Here is a 22,337-nt window from a genome sequence, read left to right on the forward strand (position 1 = left end):
ATTAACGTATAAAACACAGTATATCGTTTCACAATAATCTTAATTCTTATTAATATTACAAATGTGTTATAATGTGCTCCTTTTCTGCACCAGGAAATTTTATCTATATTAATTTGCATAACAGGAAATTATCCTTTTTTGTATGTCTATGATTTTTTTGGTATCTGAAGATGTATCGAGTATCATTTTTTAATTCTAGTATTGCATTGAAGTTTAAAATTCTGGTATTGTGACAACCTTATTAGCAACTGTTTTAAATATGTGTTTGTAGTAATATCAGTAAGCTTTAAAGAATTGTTTGGAGAACACACGTGGTGAAATTCCTGCCAGCTACCTTCTTAATGTTATGAAATATACGTAAAGCCTTAAATGCTGCTTTATTAACACAGACTTTGAAAAGATAGGCTATGGTTTGAATATTAATGTTTATATTTAATATAAAAGTCCTTCACTGTGTTGAGTGTGAGTTGAGTGCCTCTCTGTTTCAAGGTGTCCTCTCTCTTGTCATCTGTCGTAAGTTATGTAATGTTTGACATATTTTGGCTACTAAATGAAGCCTAAAGATAATACCTGAAGGGTATGTAACCACCCTGCCCTGCCCCTTTTCTTTTCTACAGATGGTTCACTTCCCACAATCGACTACGTTGAGGTACAAATATCAAAATGTCCCGATCCCTCCCTCTCTCACCTGAGTAGTAAACCTTCCTGATTTGAGTAATTCTTTTCCAGTTTCCAACCCTTCCCAGTTAGCGCTCCTTTTTTTACCTAAATGACAACTCCAGCCACCCCTCCCCTGCTTCTTAACTGTGTTTCCTGAGTGGAATGCCATTTCTGATATTTCCCCTTTCCCCCCGTGCTTTTTTCCTTACTGGAATGGTATATTATCCCACTTTCAAACTTTGATTCCAGTCTCTATTTTCTTTTACTGATTCAGACAATTTATCTTCAGCTTAGTTTGTTTTCCTGCTTTTATTCCCCTAAATCCCTGATGCAAGCTGTCCATTGGGGTTCTCCACTGTGTCCCCAAACCTGCCGCTTAGAAAACGCTCCAATGGTTTCCCTCTAAACAAAACACCTGTGTAACAAGATTTTACACTTTCCTGATTCAGTGAAGTCTCTCTTCCTTCTCACTGACTCAAACCTAACACCTTGTCCCCTTGTATTTCAGTATTAACTCCTTTCCTCCATGGTATTGTCTTCCTGTCTTCCTCTCAGTTTCTCAGACCAGGGCTGCATCCCTCTCTCCTCCACCCTACGTCGTCATCCTCATCTCTTGCTCGGGGCTCGTCTCTTTTGTCCTGCTGCTCTTGACCTGCCTGTGCTGTAAGAGAGGAGGAGTGGGGTTCAATGTAAGTCTTCAACATGTAAGAGATCTATTCACCTCTCTGCTTTCTTTTGTTTGTCACACCTTTTGTGCATGCCGGGATGGTTTTCATTCAAGCTTGACTTGATAAACAGCGGGACTCAATGATTCCAATTTAAATGGACAATTTGGGTTTTTTGAAGTGGGGTAATTTGAGATACGTTATTACCTGAAGTAGATGGCAAGCAAGCCCCCAGTTTGGACAAACAGGCAGGAAGCTAAGCAACATACTGCAGTGGTTGGGGGGCAGCAGCAAAATTTATTTCAGCCACCGCAAAAAATAAACATCAGTTTAAGTGTACGCTATGTTTAGAATATTTTCACCGCTTTACCTTGCTGTCGGACAGCCCTGTTTAAGTTTACACAGAAACTATCCAATGCTTACATGCTCTGATAAAAGCCACCAGACTCCATTAACAAAAACAGTAATTTAACCTTGCAGAACACGAAAGTTGCCGGTTTATCATTTCTTGGATCGTTTAGTTTGTTTCTATGGTTTGTTTGCATTATTGTGTGACTTTCATGAATCCAAACTAATCATTTTAGACACCAAAGTCACCTAATAACACAAACAATGTAACCAATCCAGACAACAACAGACCATGAACTCCAATGTTGTGCAGGGTAAAATTATTGTTTTTGTTAATGGAGTCTGGTGGCTTTGAAGACAGCAGAGACGGATATAACAGCTTCAGTCACCTGTCCCAAAGGGCTGTCCAACACTAAGGCAAAGCAGTGAAAATATTCTAAATATAGTGTACACTTAAACTGATATTTTTTTGAGGTGTCTAAAATACATTTTGCTGCAGCTTCTCTTCACAGCAGTACATTGTTTTGCTTCTGTGTTGCTACTTTTGCCTGCTTTTCCAAACTGGGAGCGTGCCGACCTCCATCTACTGTAGTTAATACACTGACTGTTGATAAGTACCTCATACAACCCCACCTCAATGAATCTGAACTATCCGTTTAATGAAGTAGAAATGGTCAATAACCATCCCTCAGTCTAATCTTGACTAAGCCTCCATTTTTCGACCGTGTTGTTGTCCTGGGTGTCATTAGTTCAGAGTGGCTGCTCCTTCATTGTCTGCCCTTGATAGTTTCTGCTAAATCCAATCGTGTTATTATGTGACAGAAAACAGCTTATTTTATGCTGTAATCATACCAGTGTTGTGATTTGTTTTTGTTGCTCAACCAGGAGTTTGACAATGCAGACGGGGAGGAGTGCTCTGGAGGCTCCAGTCCCATCCAGGAGGACAGCCTGTCGTCGTGTCCCTCGCTCCCTGAGGTCTACACCTTACCAGTCAGAGACAGGCCCAACTGCCCCGCCCTGCAGGATGGAGCAGGTAACAACCTGAAACAACTTTCCTGTTCTCTCATTTCAGCACAAAGCCCTCAGAATGAAGCTGAAGTACTGTCCTGCATTAAACTCCCTCATGGTCTGTTGCCTGAGTCACTGATGTGGATCCATTAAAGGTCTCAAACCGAGTGTTCAACCAGTAGAATTTGGACTCCCCACTGAAGTTCAATGAAGTGGAAACTTTGATCTGACAAAATTCTGCATCAGTGCTTCGTACAGGGAGGCCAAGTTGGATGTTTGTCCACAGGCAGGGATGGTATCACATTATGAGTTTTTGTCTCAGGAAAGGTCTTGTGTTTTCTTATTGTTCCTTTGCTGTGAATTATGATGCATGTGCAATGGAAGTCTGTCCTCATGTTCTTCTGATGAATGTTTTTTGTGCTTAAGTTAAAACTGAGTTTAAGACATATACATATGAGCAAGATTTTGTTACATCACAACTGGTATGATGCACAAATGGCCTGATATTGATACCATTACCTGAGCTTTGAAGCGGTACAGAATATTGATATGAGCGCAGTGTTTATTTAATAGCCTTTATGCCTTTCTGTGGTCATTTTTTTATGTGTACAGCACAAACATGAGGCTTGACTTAAACATTATTTGTCCTAACTGTATAAGACAAAATATATACAACTAAAATATCATTAAAAATGATAATCTTTAATCAAAATGATAAATTATGCACCGGCAACTAAATCTTAAAAATGAAAACGAGTTACAATTGAAGTGTCAAATTGGTACATTCTTTTTAACAGGAATTTAAAAAAAAACAGTTAAAATTGGATATAGTCTATAAACATAGAATTACAACAACAACAACAACATCTTGTGTTGAGGAGTTGAACTTTTTGGACTGATTCATAGATTCTGGATTTTTCAAAAGAGAATATGGTGTAGATTTAATCTAATTGTAAAGGACAATATCATGCTCAAATTATTAGTCAAAGCAGCGAGTCTTAGGACACGTCTGAAGCGATATTTAATGTTTCTTTGATGGTCGTGGCACTGTAAATATTTTTCTCTGAGTAGAGAAAGCACTCCAAGTATATCAGTCTCTTAAAGTGATTTTTGCTCCTTTTGTGAATTCTGATGTCAAAAAAGAAAATGAAATGCCGACGTGTGTGACCCTGATCTTTTTTTATTTCTCCTCTTTTTTTTACAGACTCCAAGTCTCAGTGCTTCAAAAGACACACTCTAAACTATCTCCAGGAGATAGGAAATGGCTGGTTCGGAAAGGTAAGACGCTTGTCCTCTCACATTCAGATATCATTGTGTTTTAATGTAAAACACGACTCACATGATAGATTGTCTGTCTAGCAGCATGCTCTGCTCTGTTATATTTAATGCTGGCCAGCGACCAGATCAGGAGTCTTAACTCAAAATAGTTCTTTTACTGCCTCTCCTGGGCACTCTCCCATGTTATTGCCCATCGATCTCTCCTAGGTGATCCTGGCTGAAGTGCTGTGCGACTGCAGCTCCTCTCAGGCCGTGGTGAAGGAGCTGCGTGTCAGCGCCAGCCCTCTGGAGCAGAGGAAGTTCTTGGCCGAGTCTGAGCCGTACAGGTGAGGGAAACTGCTGAAACTTGGGTAGCCATTTTGGAGACAAGACTATGTTACTTTTAAAGGGGAACACCACCTTAATGAAGAACTCTAATCTGTTATTCACATGGTAGAGGAGAGTTCAGTCACTATTAAAGCCAGAAACCAGAGAAGTTAATCTCTACTGGTGATGTCATATACAGTCAGGAAAAAAATTACTAGACCACCTTTTTTCTTCAATTTTTTGTTCATTTTAATGCCTGGTACAACTAAAGGTACATTTGTTTGGATAAATATAATGATAACAACAAAAATAGCTCAAAAGAGTATAATTTAAGAGCTGATTTCTAGCCATTTTTCCATGGTTTTCTTGATAATGATTTTGGTTATTATTATCAAGAAAACCATGGAAAATGGCTAGATATCAGCTCTTAAATGTTGTTGTTATCATTATATTTGTACAAACAAATGTACCTTTATTTGTACCAGGCATTAAAATGAACAAGAAACTGAAGAAAACAAGGTTGGTCTAATATCTTTTTCCATGGCTTTAGTTTAAAATCTGGAGCCGCTCCATAGACAGTGAATGGGTAACAGGTTTTCAGAATGTTTGCTTTCTTTCATATATCCAAATGAGGTTTTATTTTATTATAGATTTCTCATTTCTACTACAGAAACATTCCTCTGGGTACTCCTTGTGTCATCTATAACATCTTTCCCAATAGACCTCTTATCAGAAAAAGTCATTCTAGTGTTACACTCGATTGCACACACACATAGGAAGTAGGCTTAAATATACGAGAAACTTTATTCACAGGAAGAGTTGTAATCTGTTGGGCTGCCAAAAGCCGAAAGGTACCGATAAAACTTTTTATGCTTGCCTTTCCCCGAGTGACAAATTGTTGTAATATCAAGACAGCATTTCGATAGTAAAATAAAGAAAAAGTCCTGTGAGAATGTAGTCTTTTTTTGCCAGCTAGTTTTCTTCGCGATCATTGTCAATGTTTGTATACAAATGATTGGTCTATTCATTGTCTATAAAGCAGTAACAGACGTCACAAAAATTTGAGTTTCAGCGCTCTAGTTTTTGGATTTCTGAGAGAGTTTGTGATGTTCACTAAAATTTCTGAACTGTCTTAGACCTGAGAATAACAAGGATGAATTTTGGGCACTGTGGCTGCATTTGATGACTGTAATTTAGCATAATAGTAGCTTGAGTAGAGAGAAGTCTAACATTATTGAACTGACGACTATAAGCTACTGTTAATAGCAGCCAAAGTCAGGCTGTATTGGCAAAACCTACAATTCAGATGATGAATGGTGCCTTTTATTGCTTGTTAATTCACTTAAATCATTGATAAAAGCAGCAACAATATGCCGGTTTACACTATAAAAATAGTGTTTTAATGTTTTGTTGTGTACTTACTGGTAATGTTACTGTAGGTACATGATAATAAAACTTGTCCTGCAAGATGAGAACTGCACCGACCTATTTAGTTTGACTCAGGATCCAAGTAGCATCTTGGCCGTCCTTCTCTCCCTCACACACACACACACACACACACACACACACACACACACACACACAGGAAGCATCCAAGGACAGGGCTGTCTGTTCTTTTTCTCTGTTCCTATCTCTGGGCAAAAACCACAACAGCCACCACCACCATCCCTACACACACACACACACACACACACACACACACACACACACACACATACACACACACATACACCCACAAGGAGTCATTTTCACACACATCCATATGCTGTTTACAGCTCCTGTTTCTTCTGCTCTTGCTGAGACACAAACCCTCCTCCTTGTCCTGTTTTCTTTTGTGTGTGTGATGTAAACACACCCACCAAACAAAACAACAAGCGAAACATACAAAACACCTATATGCTTTATTTCCATTTTCTAACTTTCACTCACATTTTATTTGCTGCAGTGCCTCTGTCTATCTCTCTCTTTCTCTCTATGTAATCTATCTCTGGTTTCTCTTTCTCCCTTTAGGAGCCTTAAACATCCGAACATCCTCCAGTGTTTGGGGCAGTGCAGTGAGAGCATCCCCTTCCTCCTGGTGATGGAGTTCTGTCAGCTGGTGAGTGCAGAGTTGCTGTTTTAAATATGGGACAAAAGGGAAATTGAACATAGGTGAGGCAGAAAAAAATGACACAAACACTTCTTAAAAAGGCTGGTGTTTTGAAATAACTTCATCATTATTGCAAACATTGTAGTGTGTCATATTAATGTAACACAGTGCAAAATTTGTTGTTTGGGCTTCATTTGTTTGTTTGTTTGTTTTTTCACAATCTGTGCACAATTAATATGTTATCTTTGGAGGTGCGTTGGTTCTCTCAAATGGTTCCCAAGGGTCCTTGAAATACTATAAACGTTGTGAAGTTGAAGGAAAGAATGTAGACATACTGTATATTGACATTGGTCGATGAAAAGTGCTGGAATTTATTCACTCACTGGCCACTTTATTATGTACACCGGTTCAACTGCTGGTTAATGCAACTATCTAATCAGCTAATCACATGGCACCAACTCAGGAGGGATGCATGTAGGGATGTAGACATGGTGAAGACAAGCTGCTGAATTCAAACGGAGCTTCAGAATGGAGATAAAAAAGATGATTTAAGTGACTTTGAACGTACCGTGATTGTTGGTTGCAGACACGCTGCTCTTAGTATTTCAGAAACTGCTGATCTACTGGGATTTTCACACACAACCATCTCTAGTGTTTACAGCAAATGGTCAGAAAAAGAGAAAATATCCAGTTAGATGTCACAAATTTGAGTTTCAGTGCTCTAGTTTTTGGATTTCTGAGAGAGTTTGTTCTGTTCACTAAAGTTTCTGGACTGTCTTAGACATGGATGAATTGTGGGCATAGTTTCCCTTTAACAACCATCACTGTGGCTGCATTTGATAATTGTAAAGTTAGCATAAAAGTAGCACAAGTAGAGGAAGTTCAGAATGGGGAAGAAAGGTGATTTAAGTGGCTTTGATCGTGGCATGGTTGTTGGTCTGAGTATTTCAGAAACTGCTGATCTACTGGGATTTTCACACACAACCATCTCTAGGGTTTACAGAGAATGGTCAGAAAAAAGAGAAGCGGCAGTTCTTTTGTTTGGTGCCAGAGGTCAGAGGAGAATAGTAAAATGGGTTCAAGATGATAGAAAGGCAACAGTAACTTAAATAAACACTTGTTACAACCAAAGTATGCAGAAGAGCATCACAGGCAGACAGGCTACAACAGCTGAAGACCACATTGCATCTTTATTAGGTAAACCTTCTAGCCTGTAGCTAATATATATATATATATATATATATATATATATATATATATATATATATATATATATATATATATATATATATATATATATATATTTCTACTTGATTTTAGTAAATAGGCTACGTTCCGCTGTCTGCATGTCTGTCAGTGATTGAAGCTGAATGATGCCGGTTAAACCGCAGCAAACAGCCACGCCTGCTAGTTCTCATTAAATAAATTCACAGGGTTTCACAGTAAATAACCTTGATCAGTGTCACTGTTTTGGGCCCCTAATTTTGAGAGAACTGGGCCTGGAAAGCCCTTGAAAAGTCCTTGAATTTGATGTTTAAGACGGTGTGGGAACCCTGTCTAAAAACAAAGTGCTAAATGTGACGCGGCTTTAAACCAAATGCATGAAAGCTATTATTCCATCTTCAATTGTGTTATAGTTGCAGTGTTTAGGTTATTATCATGAGGTTAGAATTCATTTCAATGTAATTTTACTATGTGTGAGTAGCTCTGCATATTATTTTTGCAGGAATGATTAAATTATTAGAATCAAAGATGTTCCAGTGTCACTGAAATCTGCTTTGCATCGGTACGATTGGTTTGTTTTCCTTCCCTCAGCTGGCTTAATCACTGACTGATTAAGGAAACCATATGAGTGGACTCTCAGGCCAAACAAAGACACAAGCAGATCAATTACAGCAACACAGCGAGAGAAACCAAACAACACCGGGGGCCTGCTAGACGGCTATTATCCTGTTTGATAAAGTCTCCTATTGTCCTTTCCTCACGGATATTTTCCATCCTTTTTATATAGTCCTCATTTTATATCCTTGCCCTTCCCCAAGCACAAATGACTAATACAAAGGCTGCCAGCTCATTACTAATTCCCCTGCTGCTTTTGAGGCTCTGTGATGGAAAACACCTAAAAAGGGACATATTTACTGCAGAAGTCACAAATATTCTCTTTGCCTGCACGGTGTTGCCTGCTAGTTTTATCTCTGTTTTAGGAGAAGGGCACAAGTACTTGGAACGTGCTCTTATGGCCAAACAATAACTCATCTTCTACTTAAAAGTATAATATGTTACTTTTCCGCATTAAAATGTCTGTAAACGACAAGACGTCTGTTATATATTTTGTTGTGTACTTATAATCCCAAATGTTTCCAACAATTTTCAAACTTGAGAGAAATGTATAACTTTAATCAAGATAATGTTCCGTTTTATGTGGTCGCTTCTCATAAGCGTCAAATGCATCACCATTGTGGTTGTCTACTAGAAAATAAGAGACAAGATAAGATATTTCTTCATTAGTTACACAACAGGGAAATATTCAGTTTTACAGCAGCAAAAGTGTACAGCAAAAACAGAAAGAAGCATCAATAAATAGTAAACAAGCAATATAAACCAGAAGAAATGTAAAAGTATTAATTTAAACAAGAAGAAATATCAGAATTAGGAATGATATATACAATATAGAAAGACCGAAACTGCCTTTTTTTTTTTTAACCCACATTTCCGCACAAACTATATTTGAAACTATATATTTTAATCGGATGAAGGATTTTAGTCATCAGACGTCTGGATCCTAAGTCATCAACGTCCTGATTTTAGACATGAAGCTGCTTTATTTTAGTGTTTTTACCAGTTTTAATCACCGGGTTTGTTTGTGTTTGAGAGGAGGAGACTTCTGAGGATAATTTGGCTCAGAGTAAAAACCTCCTGAACGATGAAGGAATCTGAACTGTGAGAAGCTGACGGCTATAAGAGCAATGAGAGTGATGAAGACCACAGCTCCCATGATCCCACACTACATCACCAAACTTGTCTTTTGTAATTGTTTTGATTGAGAGACCCTAAACATATATATTGTGCATTAAAGTCTGCATGCTATTCATCACCTGTGATCCTGTTGTGATGTTTAACCAGGGCGACCTGAAGAGGTATCTGAGAGCCCAGCGTAAGTCAGACGGGATGACCCCTGACCTGCCGACTCGGGACCTCTTGACTCTTCAGAGAATGGCTTTTGAGATCACCTCTGGTCTGCTGCACCTCCATGAAAACAACTACATCCACAGGTCAGTCCTGACTTCAGCACCCAAGTCTTTAAAGCAAGATTGTGTCTCTGTTCGCTGTGTGATTGTTGGAGTGTGTGTTCTCCTCTCTGCAGCGATCTGGCTTTAAGAAACTGCCTGCTGACCTCCGACCTCACTGTTAGAATAGGTGACTACGGCCTTTCACACAACCATTATAAGGTTAGTGGGTCTTTGATGGTATTTTTCTGAAATATTTATATCCTTTATTTAACCAGGTAAAAAGTCTCATTGAGATTTAAAAAAAATCTCTTTTCCAAGAGAGACCTGGCCAAGAAAGCAACATAAAAAGAGACAAGTTACAACATTTAAACACAGTTATCACAAACACTAAATACAAATACAGCCATCACAACAACACTGAGGGAGCCTCAGTAGCCTTATAAGGAGCAGTCACACTGACCGAGGGAAGAGGTTTCTTTGTCCTTTAGAATCAATCAGACAGTTTTCAGTCCTTTTGCAAAATGTTCCATGATAAAAGAGTGGCGTAACTAAAAGCTTTCTTACCTAACTCCGTTCTCTCTCTTGGCACCAGCATCTGTACAATATTTTTAGAAAGTCGAACATATTGAGTTTGGTTTCGACACATGTTGCAGAACGAAAAGAAAGTTGCAGAAATCAAATATTTCCTCGACTGATAAGACAAGCAAGATTTGTTTCTGAAAAATAATCCTTATTTTAGTTTCAGTTTTGTCACAACGGTTTCAATATGGGGTTCAAATGATAGCTTCTGATCAATAGTGATCCCTAAATATGTATAAGCTGTGACCCTTTCAATTTTATCGCCTTGTACTGTAATTATCTTATTTATTCTTATCTTATCTTATTATAGTTATCTATTTGAAAAGATCATAAGTAAAATAAACCCTATAATAAGTTTAGGATCTATCCATGCACACTACCAGATGTTTGAATTCTGTATTTATCTTTCAAAGGTCCTTTTGTTGATCGTTAATAAAGAATAAAGAGGGGAAGAAAGAATAAAAAAAAAAGAAAAGAAAGAAAAAATGAAGTAACTGTAAAGGGAAAATCTTGGAAAGCTTACACAAAACAAACACAGCAGACCATAGCAGATATATTCTAAATTATGGATAAATAAAGTTTAAAAAATTATAAAATTATAGACAAAAATACAGAGAAAATATCTATATTATACCTCAATAGAAACAGGAAAAGCAAGTCAAGAAATTATTTAAAATAAAATAGAAATGTAAAACTTGTAATTTCAGAAACCATGAAGCTTTTGTTTTGTCACCTGTTTTCTTCAGTATTTAAATAATTCTTAGTATATATCTTTGTGAAGGAGGACTATTACCTGACTCCAGACAAGCTGTGGATCCCACTGCGCTGGATCGCTCCGGAGCTGCTGGAGGAGTACAGAGGATCTCTCATCGTCACCGACCAAACCAAGACCAGCAATGTGTGGTATGTTTTAGAGCTGTTGTCTGTCAAGTTAATATACACTCAGCTACACCTGTAATCCACTGCATAATAAATCCAGTAAAACAGCTCTGCAATAACTTCTATGTATTAAAAATGATGATGTCGAGTTACACCAGAGAGGTGTAACTGTATAGACACTCTCCATTCAGAATTTTTTTTTATGTTTATGTTCTCTAAAACAAACAGTGTGAATAAATTCATAAAGATTGCATAAAGATGCGAGCAGCAATTTATATTCTGATATGGCTGCTAGTAACAGAATTTAGTGCACAACAGACTCATCAGTTCAGTCTGGAGGCCCAAAAACATGTGGTTGAATCTCTCAGTTGTTTTCTTGGGAGAAAATAGACCACATGCCAAAACCACCGCTGCAGATTGAAAGCCGGCTCAGAGAGTATTTTTGCATGTTTTGAAACCTGTCTGAGGTTGAACTTTAATTACACAGTCATGGAAAAATGTATTAGACCCTTGTTTTCTTCAATTTCTTGTTCATTTTAATGCCTGGTACAACTAAAGTATTATTTGGTAAGGTAGGTAATATGCTTGGACAAATGTAATGATAAAAACAAAAATAGCTCATAAGAGTAGTAAGAGCTGTTATCTAGCCATTTTCCATGTTTTTTTAATAATGATTTTGGTTATTATCAACAATTTTTTTCCATGACTATATTTATTACTGAGGTTGAAGGAAGGGGGAAGCATATTAGAACAAGATTTTATCTAAAAAAAAACCTACTACAGTACAAAACCACCACTAACTACAAACTTAGAAATAAAGATATAGTTGAATTATCAAAAACTGGCCAATATAAACTGGCAGAGCTGTTGTACTGGATTGCATTAGATCGTATAGATCAGGTGTGGCTGTGACAAAAAAAATACAAAATGAATGGTTATTTCTTTACATTTTCATTTTCATTTGTCATTGCTGTAGGCTCAAAGCACTTTGTATTCTTTAATTGTAAAAATGTTTAGCTTATACGCTATTACAAGAAAATGCTTCAACATTTTAGTCAACTACGCCTTAACCTCTAAATTTCGCCGACTTCAAGTCTAGTTTCCCTAGCTCGGCAAGCTTTCGATTCAAAATCTCCTGAGATATTTCTTCAGTGTCCAGACTCTTATTTGCACTTTTGTACTCGCATTCTTACGAAATCATGTGAATAAATGCACATTATGACCTAGACCTAGTGAAAGAATACGTTTTGCAGCTCCATTGCAACATTTTTTTCTCCATTTTTCGCCAACAATGGCTCTTTCATTAGTAAAGGTTGCTGACGCTATAGATCAGACCTGAGCATTAGGCGGCCCGGGGGCCACGTCTGGCCCGTTGGCTGTCCTTATACGGCCCTACCCGGAAATTATAAATCAATACAACTGCAGTGCTTTTATTTTGAAGGCGATTTACGTATGTGCTTGCATGTACGCACCTGCACAAAAATGTTTTCCACAAAAAACACTGAGTTACCTTGCTACCTTGTGAAAAACACTTATTATATTGCAGGTTTACTGCATAACATACATGCTCTATATTGTTTTTATGGTTTGAATGCATGTTGTGTTTAAAATAAATGCAAAAGTGAGATAATGATTGGAGTTATCACTACTCTACTCTCATCATAACATGTATTTTTACCTGTAGCAGCTCAAAACCAGATAATTTACTGCATTTTATAAAGCGATGAAATTAATATTGAGCAAAATTTAGTTCCGGTCCTCCATAACCTTCACAGTATCTCAAGGGGGGATCCTTGGGAAAATGAATTGCCCTCCAGATGCACCCTATAGAATGGCTGTGAGTGCATTTCGTATATATTGTATTTTCTTCTCAATTGGTCTTATAATGTTGTTTTTTATATTCACCTATTAAACCAGTATCAGTCCATAAAACACCAGCAGCGCTTGTCAAAAACCCTCGTTTTTCTGTGGAAAACAAAGTAAATCCACCTCTTAATGTCTGTGTTATTTAAATCATCTTGAGGATCAGATGTTCTGAGCGCTGAATGTATTGAAACTGTGTGTAAATAATCTAAAATGCTCTTTGAAAAGTCTTGTCTGTAGTCTCAGTAACAAGCTTTGATTTTTGCCCAAATACTTAAACTCTTTGGAATCTTAAAATGAAGCTTAGTGGAAGTAAAGACACAAAGGCAGAAATATTTCTCAAACAAATCAAACCACAGACTCTTACATAAGCCTTCCTTTAAAGATCAGTGTGACCTCAATTTTGGTGAAGAAGAATCTGAAGGTCCTTCAGTTTGTCAGCAGTTTTATGGCCATTGCCTGGCCTCCGATATTACATCTTCACTTTATTGAACCAACAAGTAAACATCCTGGGAACAAAACACACAGCGAGAGGAAGAGAGCTCTTTACTCTCACAGAAGAAATGAGGGCATGAAATCTAAGAAAGATATTCATTATCTTAATCCTTTTACAAACATGCTTTTTACTTGAATAATATAACACCTATTTTACATTTACGAAAACACATTTGAGGTGATTGTACTTTTCCTCAGAATTTACATTTTTTGCAACTTTATACTTCAATTCTTCCTCATTTTGTCTGGCAAATGTTGTACTTTTTACTTTGCTATATTTATATATAATAGCTTTTGTTACAAGTTGCTATGAACACACACATATTAAAATGTTATTTAAACAGAATGCAATCACTCGCTAATCCTTTGGGACATCTATTATATTTAAGACTGTACAAAGAGAATATATTTTTTATTCAAACTGATAAACTTTTGTTTTTTTGTCAATATACACTCTGAATTCTGAATTTAATGCTTTTTTTTTTTTTTACAGCATTCCAACTTTTTTGGAATCTGGGTTGTAACTTATGATTATTTTCATTTTTGATTAACGGAGTATTTTCTCCATCAATCGATTAGTTGTTCGGTCTATAAAATCTCAGAAAACTGTGAAAAGTGTCAATGAGTGTTTCCAAAATCCCAAGATGACTATTATCTAATGTCAAGAGTAAATAAGCCAGCACGTATTCATATTAATTAGCTGTTATTTACTTTTTTCTTGAAAACAAAAGAAATACTCAAACCGAATATTGAAATTACCAACATATTTGGTGATTAATTTAATAGTTGACAACAAATTGATTAATCTCCTAATCTTTGCAGATGTATTTCTAGGTTAAACTACAAAGCAAAATACAGTATATAAAGTACTAAAAGTAACCTCCACCAGCAAACATTAAAGCCATGAGCACATTAATGCATCACTAAATATATTATAAAACAAATACAATTCTGGAATTCTGCATATTGAATAAAATTACACTTAGTATATTTGGATGATAACACATGCATACTTAGGTAAATATTGATTGCAACACCTGTTTTTTTCACTGCAGTATTCTTACTTTTATTTTAGTAAAATATTTAAATACTTCTTCCACCACTGATGACACAACTGTACTAACATAAGCAACAAAATTATTTCTCACCTGTTTTTTTATTTTATTTTATTATTATGCCTCCTGTTAAAGCTCTTTATGACACAAGGTGTTGGTGTGAAGTTCTGTCTCTCACCGTCTCTCCACCTTCTCTCCCTGCAGGTCGTTGGGGGTGGTTATATGGGAGCTGTTTGAGTTTGGCTCTCAGCCACACAGACACCTGAGCGACGAAGAGGTGCTGACCTTCGTCATTAGGGAGAGACAGATCACCCTGGCCCAGCCCAGACTCAAACTGTCCCACGCAGACTACTGGTCAGTACTCATCCACTAAGTGAAGCTGTGCATAAATGATGATTATGTTAATGGGAAGTGATAATGCCCTGATTCTGTCTCTCCAAACTTAATTCCTCTCCTTCTCTCTCCTGTCCTCAGGTATGAGATCATGCAGTCCTGCTGGCTACCTCCGTCTCAACGCCCTTCTGTAGCAGAGGTGTTCCTCCTCCTCTCCTCCCTCCTGGCCGCTGAGCGAGGAATGGCGAGGGGGAGTGTCGGGGAGGAAGACGAAGAGGACGAGGAGTATGAGGAGGGCAGAGGAAGGAGAGGGGAGAGCGACGAGTCGTTTGAAAGACGATGGGACTTACTCCGTCCCCCTGCTTTCCAGACTGCAGCCCAGGAGCGGCAGAGAGAGAGAGAGTACGGCAGAGAGGACAGAGACCACTCTTACCCCCTGCTGGACCCCGTGGGGAACTGTATCACCCCGTCCTCGTCTGAACTCGACGACATCCTGACAGTCACTGAAACCAGCAAAGGCTTGAACTTTGAGTATTTCTGGGAAAAAGCTCATGCCAGACGAGGCTACAAACCTCTCCCTCCTCCTCAGCCAATCCCAACTGTGAACAATAACCACAGGCAGTCTTTGGACACCCCCACTGTGGTCCCGGTGATAAGCGCCCGCAGCCCCTCCCTCGCCAGCGAGTACTACATCAGATTAGAGGAGCACACTCCGCAGGATAAGTCGCCGACTCTTAAAGGGAAGACCCAGTCGTCTTTCCGTTCCAACTCGATCTGCCCTGGCGACATGGAGCTGGTGGAGATTCGCAGTGGAATGCTGGGAAAAGAGCGAGTCCCTTATTGTGGTTCTGACAAGTGCGGAAAGGGCCTCCAGACCGTCAGATCAAGCGAGGTTCAGCTCCAGGTGCCGAACACAGGCGTGGCTGAGTTCAGAGACACTTCGAGCAGAGTGACTGACTTCTCAGTCGTCGATTTAGGGGACGATGATGAAGACGAGAAGAGGAGGGGTAGTGAGGCAGATAAAAAATCCTCCATGAGTTCTCAAGCCCCGGTCCTTCCTCCCAAGCCTCGCTCCATGTCCATGTTGTCAGCCAACCACCTTCACTCACGCCCCCTCCCCGCCCCTCCACTCGGGTACAGAGGACTGCCTCACTACACCATCGGTGGGAAAATCGAAACAGACCCCCATCACATGAGCAGCTGTCCACCTTCTACTTTTGATCACCTGGGGCTCCATCGGTCCCGACAGACTCTACCCCCATCCCCGTCCCTCTCCCCCTCCCTGCCCCCATCCAGCCATCCCATTTACCCCCAACCTCCTCAAATGTGTCCCCCGCCCCTCCCTCCCCACTCCAAACCACAAAGAAGCTGCCCCAGCTACAGCACAGCGGACACTTATTCTCGATACGCTAAGCCGCAGATGCAGAGATCCAATAGAGACCCACTATCCTGTGACCTGTCTGAAAGAGAGGGTGGTAGCAGGCACTTAACGTCGTTGCACAACTCCAGGGAGACTTCTCATTCTCGCGCAAAAGACTTTGACTCTCCCATTCGTCGAGAAAACCCATTGCGCCCAATTTATCGAAATTTACCCCGCCCTCAGCCCACGAACCCCGAGCTTGACAGACAGTCTTCATCCAGTCCCACCTACTCAGACGAAGACGACTCTCCCTTCATGTCCCCTGAGAGAAACGGCAGTGGGACTACTGTCACTCACTCCAGCCTATCTGAAGATGCAGACCCAGCCTGTGCCGAGCTCTTCTCCCGGGGGATGAAAAGGACTCAGTCACGCCTTGACACCATCCTTCCCGCCATTTGGAGGGAAGATGCTGAACTTCATGCAGAACGTGTGGCAGCTGCCAAGAAATCCCCCATGCACCTGTTTCTGACTGAGATATCTAGTGTGACTGAGTCTACTGAGTCCAAGTCAGAGGGATCATGGGAGCAAGAGAAGGAAGAGAAAAGAGATGGAGAGAGATGGGGGAACTTTGTGCTGCCAAACAGAGGGATGCGCCGCTCCCAGTCACTGATAACAGAGCTGGGGTCAGCCGGACAGTCGTGGGGGCCGGAGAAACGCACCAACAGGACAGGAGCTGAGGAGGATGAAACAGTGAAGAAAGAATCATTCCAGAGGGATCTTTTCCTCACAGAGATCGACACAGGAGGGATGGACACAGATCCAGAGGGAGGATCAGAAATGGATCCAGTAAAATATCTCTATCCCTCAGGATCCAGATTGCGGCCCTATGTCTGCGCTCCAGGCCTCCCCTCGTACACCGAGGCTGAGGAAGCCTATTCAAAGGGCATACGGAGATCCCGCTCCCTCCTCTCTGAGATCACCATCGGGAGGCAGGAGTCTGACCTGCAGCAGACTGAGAAGGAGCCTCGGAGAACAGAAATGACCAGAGAGGAGTTCCTGAAGGAGATCCAATCAGCAGAGACCTTTTTGACTGAAATCATATCGAGACAAAATGCTACCGCAAACAAAAAGGAAGCAGACTCATCGTACTCCCCCACGCCGATGTCTCCTGAATACGAGTCCATATGCATTGACCCAAACTCGGCTCAGACCATCAGATTTCAGTCAGAGAGCTCCATACGAGCAACCAACAAAGGCAAAGATGAAACCCCGACTGAGGCCATCTACGCCCAGGTGACCAAGCGGGCTAAAAAGAGTGAGATAAAAGTTTCTATGAAACCTGAGATCCCGGTCCTTCATATAGGATCAAACAAACAACCTCTTAAACCGGACACCGAAGAAAGCAATGCTGACCACTGCCAATCCGGTGAGTTTGTGTTTTCAGAAATCATGCCCAAAAATGGTCTCCTGCACAACCAAACACTCGCATGTGATAAAGAGGAGGAGGAGAGTACAGATGGTCCCGCCTTACCTGCCAGAGGAGAGCAAACAGATCTCGAAGAGTCTACCCAGAGTGTGAAAGAATCCAACACTGTGCTTCAGCAAGAGAACAAATCAATTATTACAAATGACACAGCTGTTAAATGGAATGGTGAGTTAGTGAAAGAAGACGTACAAGCAAGCAGCCCAGAGAGAGGAGATCAATCAAAGACAGACACCTCGTCATATGAAGCTGATAAAGTTTCTGCAGCGGACTCTGGACACTTCACAGCAGCTGATTTGGAGAAATCTCTAAATAATGATGAGACACAAAGAGAAAATTTAATTCAACACAATGACACAGGGCGAGAAAAACACTGTCACATTGCAGAAAAGGCACCCACACCTGCTGCTACTCCAACTACTCCAGACTGGGACCCGTCCACTGATGTCTCACTCATCACCCCCTCCGACTCGGTTCTGTCACCAATGACTTCCAACTCAGCCGACTGTCTCACACCTAGTGACTCATGGACAAGCGGTGGAGGAGGAGTGGGAAGCAGCGGGTGGCGAGCTTTGGGAAATGAAACACCACACAGAGACTCTGCCTATTTCTCAGACAGTGAGTGGGAGGGTGACGGGATGAGCAGGAGGGGCAGCGATGGACTCATTGCCTCCAGGCCGAGCAGCGGCCGAGGAGGGGATCGAGGAACGCTGATGGGGATCGAGGAAAAAACCGAGGAGGAGGGAGAGATGGGAGAAAAGAGCCCCTTAAAGAATAGCATACAGACAAATGAAAGTGGACAAAATATTGAGATGTGTGACAAAACAAGAACTGTATCTCAACACGCTCTAGAAGATGCCGTCTCTAACTTAAGTGATGACAAAGATATTTTAAACAAAGGGCTGGAGTCAACACACAGAGACGATTCTGGCATTTTCCAAAACGAGAGCAAAAAGTCAACTCTGTGCGATGATCCGCAGGCCAAGGAATGTGTTGACTTGATTGATAAGTTATTCTCAAAATTAGATGATGAGCCACTGAAAGGGCTCCCTCACAGCGGTGGGTATCCGATAGACAACCATTACACAGATGGCATCATCTCTCAGATAACAGATTGCAAATACCAGGACTCTGCAGAGAACGATTTAAATCTACATTCCAAGAGCTTCGCAGAGACAAATATTTTGATTGAGTCTGTATCTGGCAGCCAGTCAAAGGAATGCATGCTGAGGCCCAGCAACAAAGATTACAAAAGTGTTACAGAGACGGATATTGATCTCTCTTCACTGAACTCCCTCAAATGTGGAAATGACACCGTGGAATGTGTAACAGCATCCCAGGTTGACAACAGAGAGTCAACATTATCTAAACTGTACGGCATTCAACCCGGTGACGCCACACACGGCGGTGAAATCCCGTCAGTAGTGGAGCCAAGTGATGACAGGAAGTCTGTCCATGATAAAGTGAGCGGGCTGTCGTGTCCTTCTTGGGCAGAGGAGTGTGCACAAGAGGCTGAAGAAAGGCCGGGTCTGGACCACAACGAGCTGGGCCTCAGAAACCTGCGCTTCTCAGACGGCAGCGAGGACCACAAGGTCACAACAGAGACGGAGAAACAGCTGGCAGCCGCAGAGCTGAGCAACGCCATGAAGGAAAAGTCTCCCCTGAGAGGAGCAGCAAGTCAGATGAACGCTGCTAACAATGTGAGAGACTCCTGCGAGGGCCTGGATGTGAAAGAATTATGGAGCACTCTGGAGGGTGACGAGCAGCGAGCAGGATCTGCTGTGGTTAGGGGCGAGTTTGACTGCCACCGTTTTTCACAGTCAAGAGACTTGCGCTTGTGGCCTGATGAGAACGACCAGTGGGCCTCTCCAGAGAGGAGGAGCCAGGATATTGAACTGAGATCTGAATTTTTCTCTGGGTTCAGTAATAAGGCCTGGGAGGTCGGGGAGAGGCTCGTTGTGGGTCAGGAGTTTTGGGAGACGGAAGAAAACGATGAACTCGCAGGAAGTGAACCTCACCCTGCGGTCTTGGAGGGCTGCGAAGAAACCTGGAACGATGAAACACAAGGAATCGCCGGTACTCTCGCCTTGAAGGAACGGTGGGACTCTGCAGGGAGTGACGAGCAGCAGGCTGTCCAAGTAGTAGACGTACAACAGGAGGAAAATATTGAGAACCTGGGAGAAATTGGCAGTTTTAACAAAGACCTGAAAAGAGAAACAGCAGATATTGAAGTAGAGAATATAGAAATCCCAGAACAGGAGTCATTGGAGCAAGCACAGAGGCTGATTTCATCATGCACAGAGACAGACGAGGACAGGGAAGGTCTGCTAGACTCCACAGGGACAGAGGAAAATCAAAATTTTAACAGATGGCCTCAGAATCACCTCTGCGAGATCCAAAAAGAGGGGCAGGCATCAGCCGAGCACGGTGAGAAAGAAACTGGCTCTAATTTAGAGAACTGCTTCAGTCACACTTTAGAGAGCTCGCACATATCCATCTGCATCACAGAAGCTCCTCATGAGAGCTTTTCAGACTCGGAAAATGTAGAATCAGGCGCAGAAACAGAGACTGAAATGAGACCCTGGCTTGCTAGGGAATGTATAGAGGGGAGAGTAAGCATTAGGGATGAAGAAGTTGATTACAGAGACTTGCCTCTTCCACCACATCCCATGTCCGGTGACCTTGATTCTCAGGACGAGATAGATCCACAGGTAGACAATTTCAGCTCAGTGGATTTTCCAAGCCCTCCACCCAGCATAGACCTTGATGTGCAAGATGATAAATTGGAGAGTTTAGACGACTCTTTTCCGAGTCCACCGCCATCTGTTGTAGAGGCAGAGGAGTTTATTAGTCACATTAATCTAGACGACTTTATTGCAAGCGCTGAGACAGAGCCGTATATTTCCCCAACTCACAACGCAGATGTCTCAGAGCCACCGCTGCAAGAATCAACACCTGCTACAACTCAGAGTAAAGGGATCTCTGCCAATCTGAACCTCCCCTCTGTGCACATAACACTCACCGACGAGAGTGACCTCACAGCCAGCATAGAAATACAAGATGAGGATAGTAATCTGTTCCAGAAAACATCATCCGCCACCCCATCTTCACCCCAAGTTCCCCTCAACAATCTCCCAGAATTACTGATTTCTGAGTGGAAAGATTTGGATGAGGAGCCCCTGGAGGATTTTGAGAAACTGGAACAACTGTGCTGCATATCAGGGGATGAAGAGGACTCTCTGGGCGACCTTTTCCTTGGGAACCTGGAGCTGCTGGAGTCTTTGAAGAAAACACCTGAGCAGAAGGGCAGCAGTGTCGGTGAAAGTGATACAGGTGAGGAGACACGTGGCTCCTCCGCTCCTGAGGGCAGCAGGTTGGAGTTAAAGCAGGACTCTGATGGCTCTGAAAGGCCGGCAGAGTCCGAACCACATCTGATCCTCGATTATGAAGATGAGAAGAATGACGAGGAGAGATCCCCAAGCCAAAAATCTGACGTCAAAGACCAGGGATCTCTCTCTAAGATGACAACAAAGAATGGCCTCATGATGCAGGTGAGCATGTTGTCTAGTGTTTTGTTTGTTGTAAAAGTGCTTCTTATATTACCTTTCTAAGTGTATTCCCCCTCTGTTCCTTATTGATTTGTTTTGTTGCTGCAGGTGTGTGAGGAGAGGCTGCAGTTCTCCCTCAGTGAAAATGTGAAAACCAATGTGCTCTGGGGGTCGACTGTTAAGGACACGGTGACGCTGCGGCCCTGGGGAGAGCAAATCACAGAGAACAGCAGCGAGCTGGTCACTGTGGAGGAACACAAAGAGGATGAAAGGTATGAAGGAGGCCACACTGAAATCTGAGTTTATGTTAAAGGGTTGATTCCCCACAACTACAAAAACAAGAAAAAAATCTTAAGGGGTGCTTCCATTACAGTCGAACACCCGGAATGAGGCGATCTCACTCGCCCAAACGCCCCTAATTTGAATATGAGCCGTCCTGAGCGGTCTTTTCACCAGTCTTTTTTTGGCCCTGTTGAAGAGAAGGGTCGTTTTTCTCCCCTGAAAATAGCCTGGTTGCTGATTGGATAGAACGCTAAGCAGGATGTGATGTAGTACTTGTCGCCACAACAACAAGCGCCATTTCCAAAAGCCGGCGAAGTAGCGAGTAGTCACAAGTGACAATAAACATAAGCCCCTTTCATAGTGTGGTCGGGCAAATCCTTGCTATATTGCTGGAGAGTTCTGTCTCTCTATCTCGATTTTCTTTTTTGTTTATGATCAGCAGCAACACTGTGCACAATTAGCCATGCTGGTTTGTTTATGATCAGCGGCAGACTTTGTGCACAGTTAGTGATGTGGCCACAGTTGCGTCTCCTGTGTTTAATCCGTCGGGTATGAAACTGAAACTGTCGCTGAGCATGAACTCGACCATCGAGAATCATACCTCACCTTTGGACTCTCTTAAATCCCTCTGAGGCCTCTTTTTGTAATGGAGACTCCATTTGAAAGGGCCTGGCCTCAGACTTTCCCAGCGGCCACTCTTTCCCCTAATGGAAAGACGGCTTTAGTTTCCCCAGGTGACATAAGCACAAATACACTGGGTTAGCAACAAAATAAACAAATCTATCGGTATAATTAGGAAGATTAGTAATCTGGTTACTATAAACCGTCTTCGTACACTTACTTATTACAGTTTAATTAATCCATGTCTTTCATATT

The 22,337-nt window shown here is 41.4% G+C and overlaps 1 protein-coding gene across 1 annotated transcript in view; it reads left to right on the top strand.

Annotated features, from left to right (window-relative positions):
* lmtk3 (lemur tyrosine kinase 3) overlaps positions 1-22,337 on the top strand; it is a 30,875-nt gene that overhangs the window by 1,701 nt on the left and 6,837 nt on the right. The window contains exons 2-12 of the mRNA XM_059339114.1: positions 1,216-1,349; positions 2,559-2,706; positions 3,886-3,959; positions 4,167-4,285; positions 6,276-6,363; positions 9,478-9,626; positions 9,719-9,803; positions 10,945-11,066; positions 14,660-14,809; positions 14,930-21,182; positions 21,288-21,451. Coding sequence (XP_059195097.1) covers positions 1,216-1,349; positions 2,559-2,706; positions 3,886-3,959; positions 4,167-4,285; positions 6,276-6,363; positions 9,478-9,626; positions 9,719-9,803; positions 10,945-11,066; positions 14,660-14,809; positions 14,930-21,182; positions 21,288-21,451 — 7,486 coding nt within the window. The remainder of the gene's footprint in view (positions 1-1,215; positions 1,350-2,558; positions 2,707-3,885; positions 3,960-4,166; positions 4,286-6,275; positions 6,364-9,477; positions 9,627-9,718; positions 9,804-10,944; positions 11,067-14,659; positions 14,810-14,929; positions 21,183-21,287; positions 21,452-22,337) is intronic.

The sequence above is a fragment of the Centropristis striata genome, chromosome 8, assembly GCF_030273125.1.
Source record: "Centropristis striata isolate RG_2023a ecotype Rhode Island chromosome 8, C.striata_1.0, whole genome shotgun sequence".
NCBI lineage: Eukaryota > Metazoa > Chordata > Actinopteri > Perciformes > Serranidae > Centropristis > Centropristis striata.